General features: G+C 42.5%; 1 protein-coding gene across 7 annotated transcripts in view; it reads left to right on the top strand.

Moving 5' to 3' along the window:
• Nucleotides 1–12,402, top strand: part of LOC130291309 (calpain-1 catalytic subunit-like) — a 48,764-nt gene that overhangs the window by 33,826 nt on the left and 2,536 nt on the right. For all 7 annotated transcript variants that reach the window (XM_056539946.1, XM_056539944.1, XM_056539947.1 and 4 more), the window contains exons 13-18: nt 1,085–1,205; nt 2,724–2,788; nt 3,277–3,345; nt 4,337–4,415; nt 6,809–6,925; nt 10,844–10,902. In XM_056539946.1, coding sequence (XP_056395921.1) covers nt 1,085–1,205; nt 2,724–2,788; nt 3,277–3,345; nt 4,337–4,415; nt 6,809–6,925; nt 10,844–10,902 — 510 coding nt within the window. The remainder of the gene's footprint in view (nt 1–1,084; nt 1,206–2,723; nt 2,789–3,276; nt 3,346–4,336; nt 4,416–6,808; nt 6,926–10,843; nt 10,903–12,402) is intronic.

Raw genomic sequence — 12,402 nt, 5'->3', positions numbered from 1 at the left:
TTAAACAGATTTGTAAATGACTTCTATTAAAAAATCTTAATCCTTTTAGTACTTATGAGCTGATGAAGTTGAGTTGTTCTTTTCTGTCTAAGTGCTCTCTGATGACACCTGTCTCGGGAACCGCCCAATTTAGAAGCAAATCCCCATAGCAAACCTCTTCTACTCTGTGCAATTCCCGAGACAAGCAGAGATGTCAGCAGAGAGCACTGTTGTCAGACAGAAAACAAGAACTCAACTTCAGCAGCTGATAATTATTGAAAGGATTAAGATTTTTTAATAGAAGTAATTTACAAGTCTGTTTAACTTTCTGGAGCCAATTGAGATATATGTAAATATAAAGTTTTTTCCTGGAATAACCCTTTAAAGGGGTTATCCAGGAAAAGAAAGACTAATTTCTTTCAAAAACAGCTCCCTGTCTGTCTCCAGGTTGGGTGTGGTTCTGCAGCTCAGTTCCATTAAAGTGAATGGAGTCAAGTTGTAATACCACACCCAACCTGGAGACAGACAGGGAGCATTTTTTTTTTTAAAGGAAATTAGCTCTGTTTTTCCTGGATAACCCCTTTAATGTACCCTCACACTTTCCCCCTGTAGTGCTGCAGTTCTCTTTTGGACTATGGGGGAGTTTTATTAAAACCAGTGAAAAGGAAAAGTTGACCAGTTGCCCATAGCAACCAGATGGCTTTCATTTTCCTTTTTAAAAATAAAAGAAGCGATCTGGTTGCTATAGGCGAGGAATGGATTAGTACAGCAGACACTGACTGACATCGCTAGAGATGAGCGAACTTACAGTAAATTCGATTTGTCACGAACTTCTCGGCTCAGCAGTTGATGACTTTTCCTGCATAAATTAGTTCAGCTTTCCGGTGCTCCCGTGGGCTGGAAAAGGTGGATACAGTCCTAGGAGACTCTTTCCTAGGACTGTATCCACCTTTTCCAGCCCACCGGAGCACCGGAAAGCTGAACTAATTTATGCAGGAAAATTCATCAACTGCTGAGCCGAGAAGTTTGTGACGAATCGAATTTACTGTAAGTTCCCTCATCTCTAGACATTGCTTCACGTGCCCTGGCGTGTTCTTCCTTGCAGGAGGGTGAACTTCGGATGAGCATGGAAGATTTAAGAAAACATTTCATACGACTGTCCGGACAGGACCAGGAAATGAGCCCGGAGGAGTTACAGAGCATCCTGGTGCAGACTACCTCCAAACGTAAGAGAGGACGTGAAGTATTGGGGGAAGGTTCAATTGGACCAGGCCCAATTTATTTGTATTTTAAAGCAAAAATTGGGACTGAAAATAAATATAAGTAAATAAATAAAATAAATAGAAATAACATTTTTACTTTAGGCTATAAACAAAAAAAAAAAACTCTTATACCAATATGGTCAAGTATAGTAGTTCAGGTCTATTCACTTGAATTAGGCTGAACTGAAATACCACACACAGCCCAAGGTAGTGTTTCCCAACGAGAGTTCCTCCAGCTGTTGCAAAACTACAACTCCCACCATGCCCGGACAGCCTAAGGCTGTCCGGGCATGTTGGGAGTTGTAGTTATGCAACAGCTTGAGGCGCTCTGCTTGGATATAGGCCCATGAAGAAGAGTGGAACCATGTTTTTCTCACTTTATGCAGTTCTTTTAAAGGGGAACTCTGATACGTAACATATCGCAATGGTCCCAGCTTTTGGACTTCCTCCCGGGATAAGACACTTATACCCTATCCTGTAGATAGGGAATAAGATGTTATGTACCAGGGTTCCCTTTTAAAAAGGACCTGGGTCATCCCTTTCATTCCACCAGAACCATGAGTGATCGAGCCAGTCCTGAACAATTTCTCCACACCCAATTGGTAGGGTAACGGGGAGAATCCACTGGGGACCGCCCCCATGACTCATGAAAGTGGCATGTTCCCTAGACATCTTATCCCCTATCCAAAGGATAGGGGATAAGATGTCTGATTGCGGGGGGCCCCCGTGATCTCGGCTGCAGCACCCACTGTCATCATTGCACAGAGCAAACTCGCTGTGTGTAATGACAGGCGATACAGCGGCCACCACACCCCCTCCAATAGACTTGTATTGAGGGGGCGGAGCCGTGACATCACGATGCTTCGGCCCCTGTATCGCCCGTCATTATGCACAGAGCGAGATTGCTCTGTGCAGTGATGACAGCGCGGTGCCACAGCCGAGATCAGGGGGTCCCCAGCAGCGGGCCCCCCGCAATCAGACATCTTATCCTCTATCCTTTGGATAGGGGATAAGATGTCAAGGGGCGGAGTACTCCTTTAATGTGTTTCATAAAATGAGAAAAACACGAGTTAAAAGGGGTATTCTGGCCATAGACATCTTATCCCCTATACAAAGGATAACAGAGAGGTCTCCGAGGCTGGAGCAGCAGCCCGGCATAGAATGCGGGTGCTGCACGGAGATCGCATGGTGTCCCAGCGGCAGACCCCCTATGATCCAATATCTTTTCCCCTATCCTTTGGATAAGGGATAAGATGTCTATGGCCACAATACCCCTTTAAGTCAAGTTAGAGAACCAAACTTTATTTTCTGAGGCGCACATGTATTTACGAACACATCATGTCAGGAGAGTGAAAAGCTTTTCTTTCAAGGTTCTGCTCCCTTTTCAATGTGTACATACATTACAGCTTAAATTTACTCCAGAGCTGTAGTCCTAATTCTACTTAATTCACACGTCTCCCATGTTGTCTCCCTCACCCCTAGATGCCCATCTGAAGACTGAAGGGTTTTCCATGGAAACATGCATCCAGCTGGTGAAAATTGCAGATGTATCCTTACCTTATTACTGTAATCTTTAGCTATAACATTAATAGGCATTTAGTGCCACCCTGGAGGTTTTGTATAAGGCTAAGTTCACACTGCCGCTATGGTCTGACCCGTTATGGGTCGGTTTATTGTTTGTGTTCTGAACAGACCAAGAACAGCTCGGAGCACAACAGTCACTGTTGAGTCCCAACAGATCCCACTGACTTAAATATCCTCTGTAGGCATCTTGTATTTCATCGGAGATAAGCAGAGGGGGGAAAAAATAAACAAAATAAGACATGCACAATTTCTTCTCCGCTTAATTCCCGTCCTTCTGACAGACTGACCAACAGAGATCCCTTTACCGGAGCACAATGACAATGTGAACGAGCCCATATTTTCACAGCATTCATAGAAGCTTATGAAGCAGGATGTAGTTTGATATAAAGCCACCAGGGGGCAGTATTAAAAAACTAAATCTGTGTGTGTTTCCTTAACACAAGAAACACAGCGCAGCGGGACCGGAAAGCTGCAATTGGAAGAATTTCGATATCTCTGGAGCAAAATCAAAGAATGGGAGGTATATACAAAAATAAGTGGGAAATAATACATATCAGCATATATATATATATATATATATATATATATATATATATATATATATATATAAATATATATATATATATATATATATATATATATATACATATATATACATACACAGTGATCCCTCAACTTACAATGGCCTCAACATACAATAGTTTCAACATACAATGATCTTTTCTGGACCATCGTAAGTTGAAACCAGACTCAACATACAATGCTACGGACAGTCCAGATCTGTGAAACGTGTCAATGGCTGGAAGAACCGACCAATCAGAATGGACAATCACTGGTAAAACCCCTGTATTACTGAAGTGTATGCACTGACTGGTGTCTGGTAGCGCCCCCTACAGTACAGGGAGGTATTACATGTTTTGTACTCTTTACCTGTGCCAGGGTTAGCTGCTCCTTTGGACACCAGGTGAGGGCGACTCCATTACTTTTTTAGGACATTGTGTGTACCCCGAAGAAGCTCCTGTCCTCTACATAGACCAGTGTTATCCCAAGCAGGGTGGCCCCAGCTGTTGCAAAACTACAACTCCCAGCATGCCCGGACAGCCAAAGGCTGTCCGGGCATGCTGGGAGTTGTAGTTTTGCAACAGCTGGAGGCTTCCTGCTTTGGAAACACTGACATAGACAGTGATTACAGCTCCCAGCAGATCTTTATTACTTTTATATATAAGGATTTGCTTTATCTATATTAGTTATCTACTTATTTTTCTTTAATTTTCACTTTTTCCTATTTTTGGATGACATTTTGGTGGCTTCAGAACCAATTACCAGGTTTCCATAGAGTTCTGGTCTCAACATACAATGGTTTCAACACACAATGGTCATCCCAGAACCAATTAATATTGTAACTTGAGGGACTACTGTATACACACACACACACACACAGTATAGGAGGATCTGTGGTATATGGAGCTTTATAAATGGTATAAACTCCAAAGTTTACTTTTCTGTTGCAGAGTCTATTTACAAAGTATGACTGTGACAGATCCGGAACGATGGATGTACAGGAGCTGCGCCTGGCACTGGAAGCTGGCGGTAAGTAAACTTATTGGGTACAATTATCATTTGCTGCTCCTGGCATGGGTTACGACTAATTGCAATTGTGCAAAAATTGTGACTTTTTGACACTTTGCGCCACTTGGACGGAGATTGAAGCAGGCACGGACACACTGGTGTACATTTCAGTAAGGCCACATAGGCAGCCTCATATGTGCCAGGATTTATGAAAAACCATGCACCTCTATATAAATCCAACATGCTTGTAAAAATAAAGGAGGCAGGGGTGGGAGGGGATTACTTAAAGGGGCACTCCACTGGAAAACTTTTTTTAATCAACTGGTGACAGAAAATTAAAACAGATTTGTAAATGACTTCTATTGAAAAAATCTTTATCCTTTCCGTACTTATCAGCTGCTGTATGCTCCACAGGAAGTTCTTTTCTTTTTGGATTTCTTTTCTGTCTGACACATCTGTCCTCGACAGGAACTGTCCAGAGCAGAAGCAAATCCCCATTGCAAACTGATCCTGCTCTGGACAGTTCCTGACATGGACAGAGGTGTCGGCAGAGAGCACTGTGGTCAGACAAAGAAAATTCAAAAAGAAAAGAACTTCCTGTGGAGCATACAGCAGCTAAAAAGTACTGAAAGGATTACATTTTTTTTTTAAATACAAGTAATTTACAAATCGGTTTTACTTTCTGGCATCAGTTAATTAAAAAAAAAAAATAATAATAATAGTTTTCCCAGCGGAGTACCCCTTTAAGACCAGCATGTCAGACGCAGATTTTTGTAACTCTCTGTCCACTTACCAACATATAATGTAAAGAGGTTACATAGAGATTTGTGCCGAAGACTATGCTTTAGGGTAGGGTCACAGGTAGCGCACCCGCAGAGGGTTTCCCGCAGCCGAAATTCCACGTGCATATTTTTCCTCAAGCGGATTATGTTGCTACCCACTGAGGTCAATGGAACATAATCCGCTTGCACATTTTCCGGCTGCATTTTTAGCTGTGGGAAACCTGCTGTGGATGTGTATTGACCCTTACCCAGTGTTTCCCAACCAGTGTGCCTCCAGACGTTGCAAAACTACAACTCCCAGCATGCCCAGACAGCCAAAGGCTTGGGGTTAGGGCAGTGTTTCCCAACCAGGGTGCCTCCAGCCGTTGCAAAACTACAACTCCCAGCAAGCCCGGACAGCCAAAGGCTGTCCGGGCATGCTGGGAGTTGTAGTTTTGCAACACCTGGAGGCACACTGGTTGGGAAACACTGCCCTAACCCCAAGGAGTATTCCCCTCTCCATATCTGCGCTCCCCTGCTCCCTCCAGCCTACTCAGGGCTGCAGGAGGTGGTTAGGAAGCAGAAAACTAATAGTTCTAACCATTTGGGTAACTTCTATTAACTTTAACGGGAGTTACATAAGGTGTATAGGTAACGTACAAGACCCGCACACTGCTACTGGCGCATTATTAGGGCTCCATACAGAGCGGTAATACAGCTGTGTGCATGAAACCTACATTAGCACTGCCCTAGTCTATAGGGTTCTCTTAGGCTGCGTTCACACGGCCGTCAAGACCAGTCTCGTTCTTCTCCCATAAAAAAAAAACGGACTTTAACGGAAGCAAACGGATGTTATCCGTTTGTATCAGTTAAAGGAGTACTCTAGTGCAGAGTACTCCTGCTCCGTCCTGCCCGGGCTGCAAAATAAATGAAAATGAACCATCACTCACCTTCCTGGGTTCCCGCAGAGCGTCACTACAGCTAATCGGTCCTCCGGTCCATCTCCTTCATACTTCTGGGTGTAACGAAGCGTCACATGGCGCTCAGCCTAACGCCGGCAGCCGCGATGTTCTGCCTCGGCCGGGGATAGGCTGAGCGTGCTCAGAAGTAAAAACTGATTTAAAAAAAAAAAAAAAAAATGACTGCAAACGGATGACATTAAAGGGCTCATCCATTTTCCATAGACTTCAAGGTAAAATTTACTGTATCAGTTCTTTTGACGGAAGAAAAAAAAATACTAAATTTTTTCTGCCGTCAAAAAAAAAAAAAAAAAAAAAAAGGAAATAAGTGCAGACGGGTATAAAAAAAAATCCCATTGACATGAATGGGATTTTTTAAAAACTGTTTTTAATCCGTTTACAGCCTGCAAGAACGGAACCGAAACGTGGATGAAAAAAAAACAAAAAACGTCAGTGTGAACGCACCCTTACCAGCAACAATTGTAAAATCTGTTTCAAATTATTGAAGTGTACAATACAACGTACACACGTACCACCTGCCACTAGACAAGTCAGTTCTCATGCTATAGCAAGTCACATAGATACCCCAAGGTTAGATCGATCAGCGTACAGATAATACACGTCATGACGCTGACGCCAGAAGTCCGCAGTATTACATCAATACGGGGGAATAACATTTTATCTCGTCCTGCAGGTTTTCAGCTGAATAACAAACTTGTGGAGCAGCTGTGCATACAATATGGAGATGATCTGAGACGGGTGGATTTTGACAGCTTCCTATCCTGTCTAGCACATCTTGTGGGTGTTTTTGGTAAGCGAGAAGCCAGAAGAATATATTAGTAATCTGTTTCCATTGGTATTAAAGGGGTTAATTTATTAAGTAGAAATCACGTGACAAGCCTTTGTAAGTCTGCATTCACATCTCGTTTTCAGCGTACGGTTGCCGGACCCGGCTGGGGGAGGGGAAAACCGGGCACTCCCGTACCGTAGCCGGATCGGTGCTAAACTCCATTTACTTTTAATGAGCCGACCGGAGTCAAACAGTGACTCCGGTCGGTTCCCTTCTGCCCCGTATCCGGATTTGTGACCGGACCTAAAACCTACGGGACAAAAATGAGCCGACCGGAGTCACCGTTTGACTACGGTCGGCTCATTAAAGTAAATGCAGTTCAGCGCCGGTCCGGCTAGGGTACGGGAGCGCCCGATTTTCCCCTCCCCCAGCCGGGTCCGGCAAGCATACAATGAAAACGAGGTGTTAATGCAGCCTCACACAAGGGAACCTGCTTCTGGTCAGACATTTCCATGTTAGGCTGCGTTCACACCATGTTTTTGCAATACAGTTTCCGTATCAGGTTTTTGATGAAAAACGGATTCCTCAAAACCTGACTAAACTGTATCAAAATGTGTACAAATTTTAACCCATTACGGTTTAAAAAAATGTCCGGTTGCATCCGTTCATATAAAAAAACAAAAAAACAAACAGAAAAAAAAAAAACATACGTTTTTCACTTTTCACTCCATTATGAATAAAGTTTCACTTGTTTGATTGAAATTCCAAGAAAACAACTGTGCAAAGTCAAAAACCTGATGGTGAAAACCGGATGGAACCGTACGCACATACGGTCCTCATTGACTCCCATGTTAAAAATTAAAAAAAACGTTTCAATACGGTTTTTCACCCGGACCAAAAAACATGCTAGGCTATGGTTTTCAATACGGTTCTGTATTGCAAAAATGTGGTTAGAACCAAGCCTAATACATAGACCAGTGTTTCCCAACCAGTGTACCTCTAGCTGTTGCAAAACTACATCTCCCATGATGCCCGGACAGCCAAAGGCTGTCCGGGCATGCTGGGAGATGTAGTTTTGCAACAGCTGGAGGCACACTGGTTGGGAAACAGACTGCTGAAGTCCTCTAGCCCAAGAGCTACTCTTCATAAGCAAGGTCTAAGCAGAGGACCCACCTTTGTGACATCCATTTACTCCATGCATCTCTATTTCTTAACCCCTTAAGGACTCAGCCCATTTTGGCCTTAAGGACTCAGACAATTTAATTTTTACGTTTTCATTTTTTCCTCCTCGCCTTCTAAAAATCATAACTCTTTTATATTTTCATCCACAGACTAGTATGAGGGCTTGTTTTTTGCGCGACCAGTTGTCCTTTGTAATGACATCACTCATTATATCATAAAATGTATGGCGCAACCAAAAAAACACTATTTTTGTGGGGAAATTAAAACGAAAAACGCAATTTTGCTAATTTTGGAAGGTTTTGTTTTCACGCCGTACAATTTATGGTAAAACTGACGTGTGTTCTTTATTCTGAGGGTCAATACGATTAAAATGATACCCATTATTATATACTTTTATATTATTGTTGCGCTTAAAAAAAATCACAAACTTTTTAACCAAATTAGTACGTTTATAATCCCTTTATTTTGATGACCTATAACTTTTTTATTTTTCCGTATAAGCGGCGGTATGGGGGCTCATTTTTTGCGCCATGATCTGTACTTTTTTTTGATACCACATTTGCATATAAAAAACTTAATACATTTTTTATAATTTTTTTTTTAATAAAATGTATTAAAAAAGTAGGAATTTTGGACTTTTTTAATTTTTTTTCGTTCACCGTACGGGATCATTAACATTTTATTTTAATAGTTCGGACATTTACGCACGCGGCGATACCAAATATGTCTATAAAAAATGTTTTTTACGCTTTTTGGGGGTAAAATAGGAAAAAACGGACGTTTTACTTTTTTATTGGGGGAGGGGATTTTTCACTTTTTTTTTACTTTTACATTTTTTTTTACACTTGAATAGTCCCCATAGGGGACTATTCATAGCAATACCATGATTGCTAATACTGATCTGTTCTATGTATAGGACATAGAACAGATCAGTGTTATCGGTCATCTTCTGCTCTGGTCTGCTCGATCTCAGACCAGAGCAGGAGACGCCGGGAGCCGCACGGAGGAAGGAGAGGGGACCTCCGTGCGGCGTTATGAATGATCGGATCCCCGCAGCAGCACTGCGGGCGATCCGATCGTTCATTTTAATCGCGAACTGCCGCAGATGCCGGGATCTGTATTGATCCCGGCACCTGAGGGGTTAATGGCGGACGCCCGCGAGATCGCGGGCGTCGGCCATTGCCGGCGGGTCCCTGGCTGCGATCAGCAGCCGGGATCAGCCGCGCATGACACGGGCATCGCTCCAATGCCCGCGGTTATGCTTAGGACGTAAATGTACGTCCTGGTGCGTTAAGTACCACCTCACCAGGACGTACATTTACGTCCTGCGTCCTTAAGGGGTTAAACAGTACACAAAATGCGTAAGAATTGCCCCAGGGGCAATCATTTATGATGTAATATTGTCTAATTTAAAGCACTGACCCAGAAGACAGTCATCCATATGCAGTGATCCCTCAACATACAATAGTTTCAACATACAATGGTCTTTTCTGGGCCATTGTAACTTGAAACCAGAATCAACATACAATACTATGGACAGTCCAGATCTGTGAAACTTGTCAATGGCTGAAAGAACCGACCAATCAGAATGGACATTCACTGGTAAAACACCTGTATTACTGAAGCATATGCACTGACTGGTGTCTGGTAGCGCCCCCTACAGTAAAGGGAGGTATTACATGTTCTGTACTCTTTACCTGTATTACTGAAGTGTATGTACTGACTGGTGTCTGGTAGCGCCCCCTACAGTACAGGGAGGTATTACATGTTCTGTACTCTTTACCTGTATTACTGAAGTGTATGTACTGACTGGTGTCTGGTAGCGCCCCCTACAGTACAGGGAGGTATTACATGTTCTGTACTCTTTACCTGTACCAGGGTTAGCTGCTCCTTTGGACACCAGGTAAGGGCGACTCCATTTTACTTTTTTTTGGGACAGGACCATGAAGAAGCTTCCTTCCTCTACATAGACAGTAATTTACAGCTCCCAGCAGATCTTTATTACTTTTATATGTAAGGATTTGCTTTATCTATATTAGTTATCTACTTATTTTTCTTTAATCCTCACTTTTCACTATTTTTGGATGACATTTTGGTGGCATCAGAACCAATTTCCAGGTTTCCATAGAGTTATGGTCTCAACATACAACGGTTTCAACTAGAGATGAGCGAACTTACAGTAAATTCGATTCGTCACGAACTTCTCGGCTCGGCAGTTGATGACTTATCCTGCATAAATGAGTTCAGCTTTCAGGTGCTCCGGTGGGCTGGAAAAGGTGGATACATTCCTAGGAAATAGTCTCCTAGGACTGTATCCACCTTTTCCAGCCCACGGGAGAACCTGAAATCTGAACTAATTTATGCAGGATAAGTCATTAACTGCCGATCTGAGAAGTTTGTGACGAATCGAATTTACTGTAAGTTCTCTCATCTCTAGTTTCAACATGCAATGGTCATCCTGGAACCAATATATATTGTAACTTGAGGGACCAAGGTATGTAGCAGTTACATTATAAGCCCCACCACTTTATAATGAAGTGCCACGGTTTCGAGATACACTTTTTGGCCATACAGCAAGAATAGGTGAACCAACATTGAAAGTTCCGCTAGGTGTGCAGCTACCTTTAACCCACATACTGCCAACACTCGGCCTATGGATTTAGTGACAAGGGTTAGCTGCTGATAGAAGACTGGTTTGGTGAGCGACTCATTTTATATAACCAACGTGTAAATGATGAATGTGACTCTGTATTATAGATGCATGCCGGAAGATGGACCAGGACAAAGATGGCGTCATCACTCTTGTGGAATCGCAGGTACGACTGTTCAGTCAGATTACTGGTTCTGCCCAAAAAATATCTTTGCCTATAGCAGCGGTCTCCAGATTGCGGCCTTCCAGATATCGCAATACTACAACTCCCAGCATTGACTGACAGCAACCAGGCTGTCCGGGCATGGTGGGAGTTGTAGTTTTACAACACCTAGATGACTGCATATTGGAGACCACTAGTCTATAGCATAGCTATCAACAAGTTTTAAAAGATTATGAACCAAAAAGGCACAAATTTGACATTTTTACATAAATTTGTGCACTGCAGGGGTGGGGCTTAAAGTATCAATTTGGAGGTATGTCTATTGTAAGGTTTTCCTGCCTTGGAGGTACTGGATATAGATTTTGTCCTTGCCAATGATTGTCCTCTGTTTTAAAGTATGTTCACACTGCGTAATTCTTGAGAAATTACGCAAGTGGACATACGCGCTGTGAACATTAACATTGGTGTGAATGGATCTTCCGCAAGACCTCTTCACACTGAGGAAATTCAGCGGCCAACAATTCCACCACTGAAATTGTTCCGCGCAAAGAAGGAACATGTTCGTTCTTTGCGCGGAAGTACTTAAAAATATTATTAAACCCCTTAACAAGGCAGGACGTAAATGTACATCCTGGTGCGGTGGTACTTAACAAACTAGGACATACATTTACGTCCTATACATGACCGCGAGCATCGGAGCGATGCTCAGGTCATGCTTGGCAGGTCCTGGCTGCTGATAGCAGCCAGGGACCCACCGGTAATGGCGGACATCCGTGATCATGCGGATGTCCGCCCTTTAACCCCTCAGTTGCCGTGATCAATACAGATCACAGCATCTGCGGTCACTAAAATGGATGATCAGATCGCCCGCAGTGCTTCTGCGGAGATCCAATCATCCAGAACAGCAGACAGAGGTCCCCTCACCTGCCTCCGCTGACTTCCACAGGTCTTCTGCTCTGGTCTGAGATCGAGCAGACCAGAGCAGAAGGTAGCCAATAACGCTGATCAGTGCTATGTCCTATGCATAGCACTGAACAGTATTAGCAATCCAATAATTGCTATAAATATTCCCCTATGGGGACTATTAAAGTGTAAAAATGAAAGTAAAAAAAGTAAAAAATAAAAAGAGAAAAATCCCCCAATAAAAATGTAAATTGTCCATTATTTCCCATTTTACCCCTAAAAAGTGTAAACTTTTTTTTTTAATAAACATATTTGGTATCACCGCGTGCGTAAACATCCGAACTATTAAAATATAATGTTAATTATGCCGTACGGTGAATGGCGTGAATGTAAAAAAAATCAAAAATTGCTGCTATATATATATATCATTTTGTTCCAAATAAAATTGATGAAAAATGTATTAAAAGTTTTATATATGCAAATGTGGTATCAAAAAAAATTACAGATCACGACGCAAAAAATGAGCCCTCATACCGCTGCGGAAATATGGAAAAATGTTTATGTTATAGGTCAGCAAAATATAGGGATTTTAAATGCACT

Source organism: Hyla sarda, chromosome 9 (genome assembly GCF_029499605.1).
Source record: "Hyla sarda isolate aHylSar1 chromosome 9, aHylSar1.hap1, whole genome shotgun sequence".
Lineage (NCBI taxonomy): Eukaryota > Metazoa > Chordata > Amphibia > Anura > Hylidae > Hyla > Hyla sarda.
This window is presented reverse-complemented; position numbering and strand designations above follow the sequence as displayed.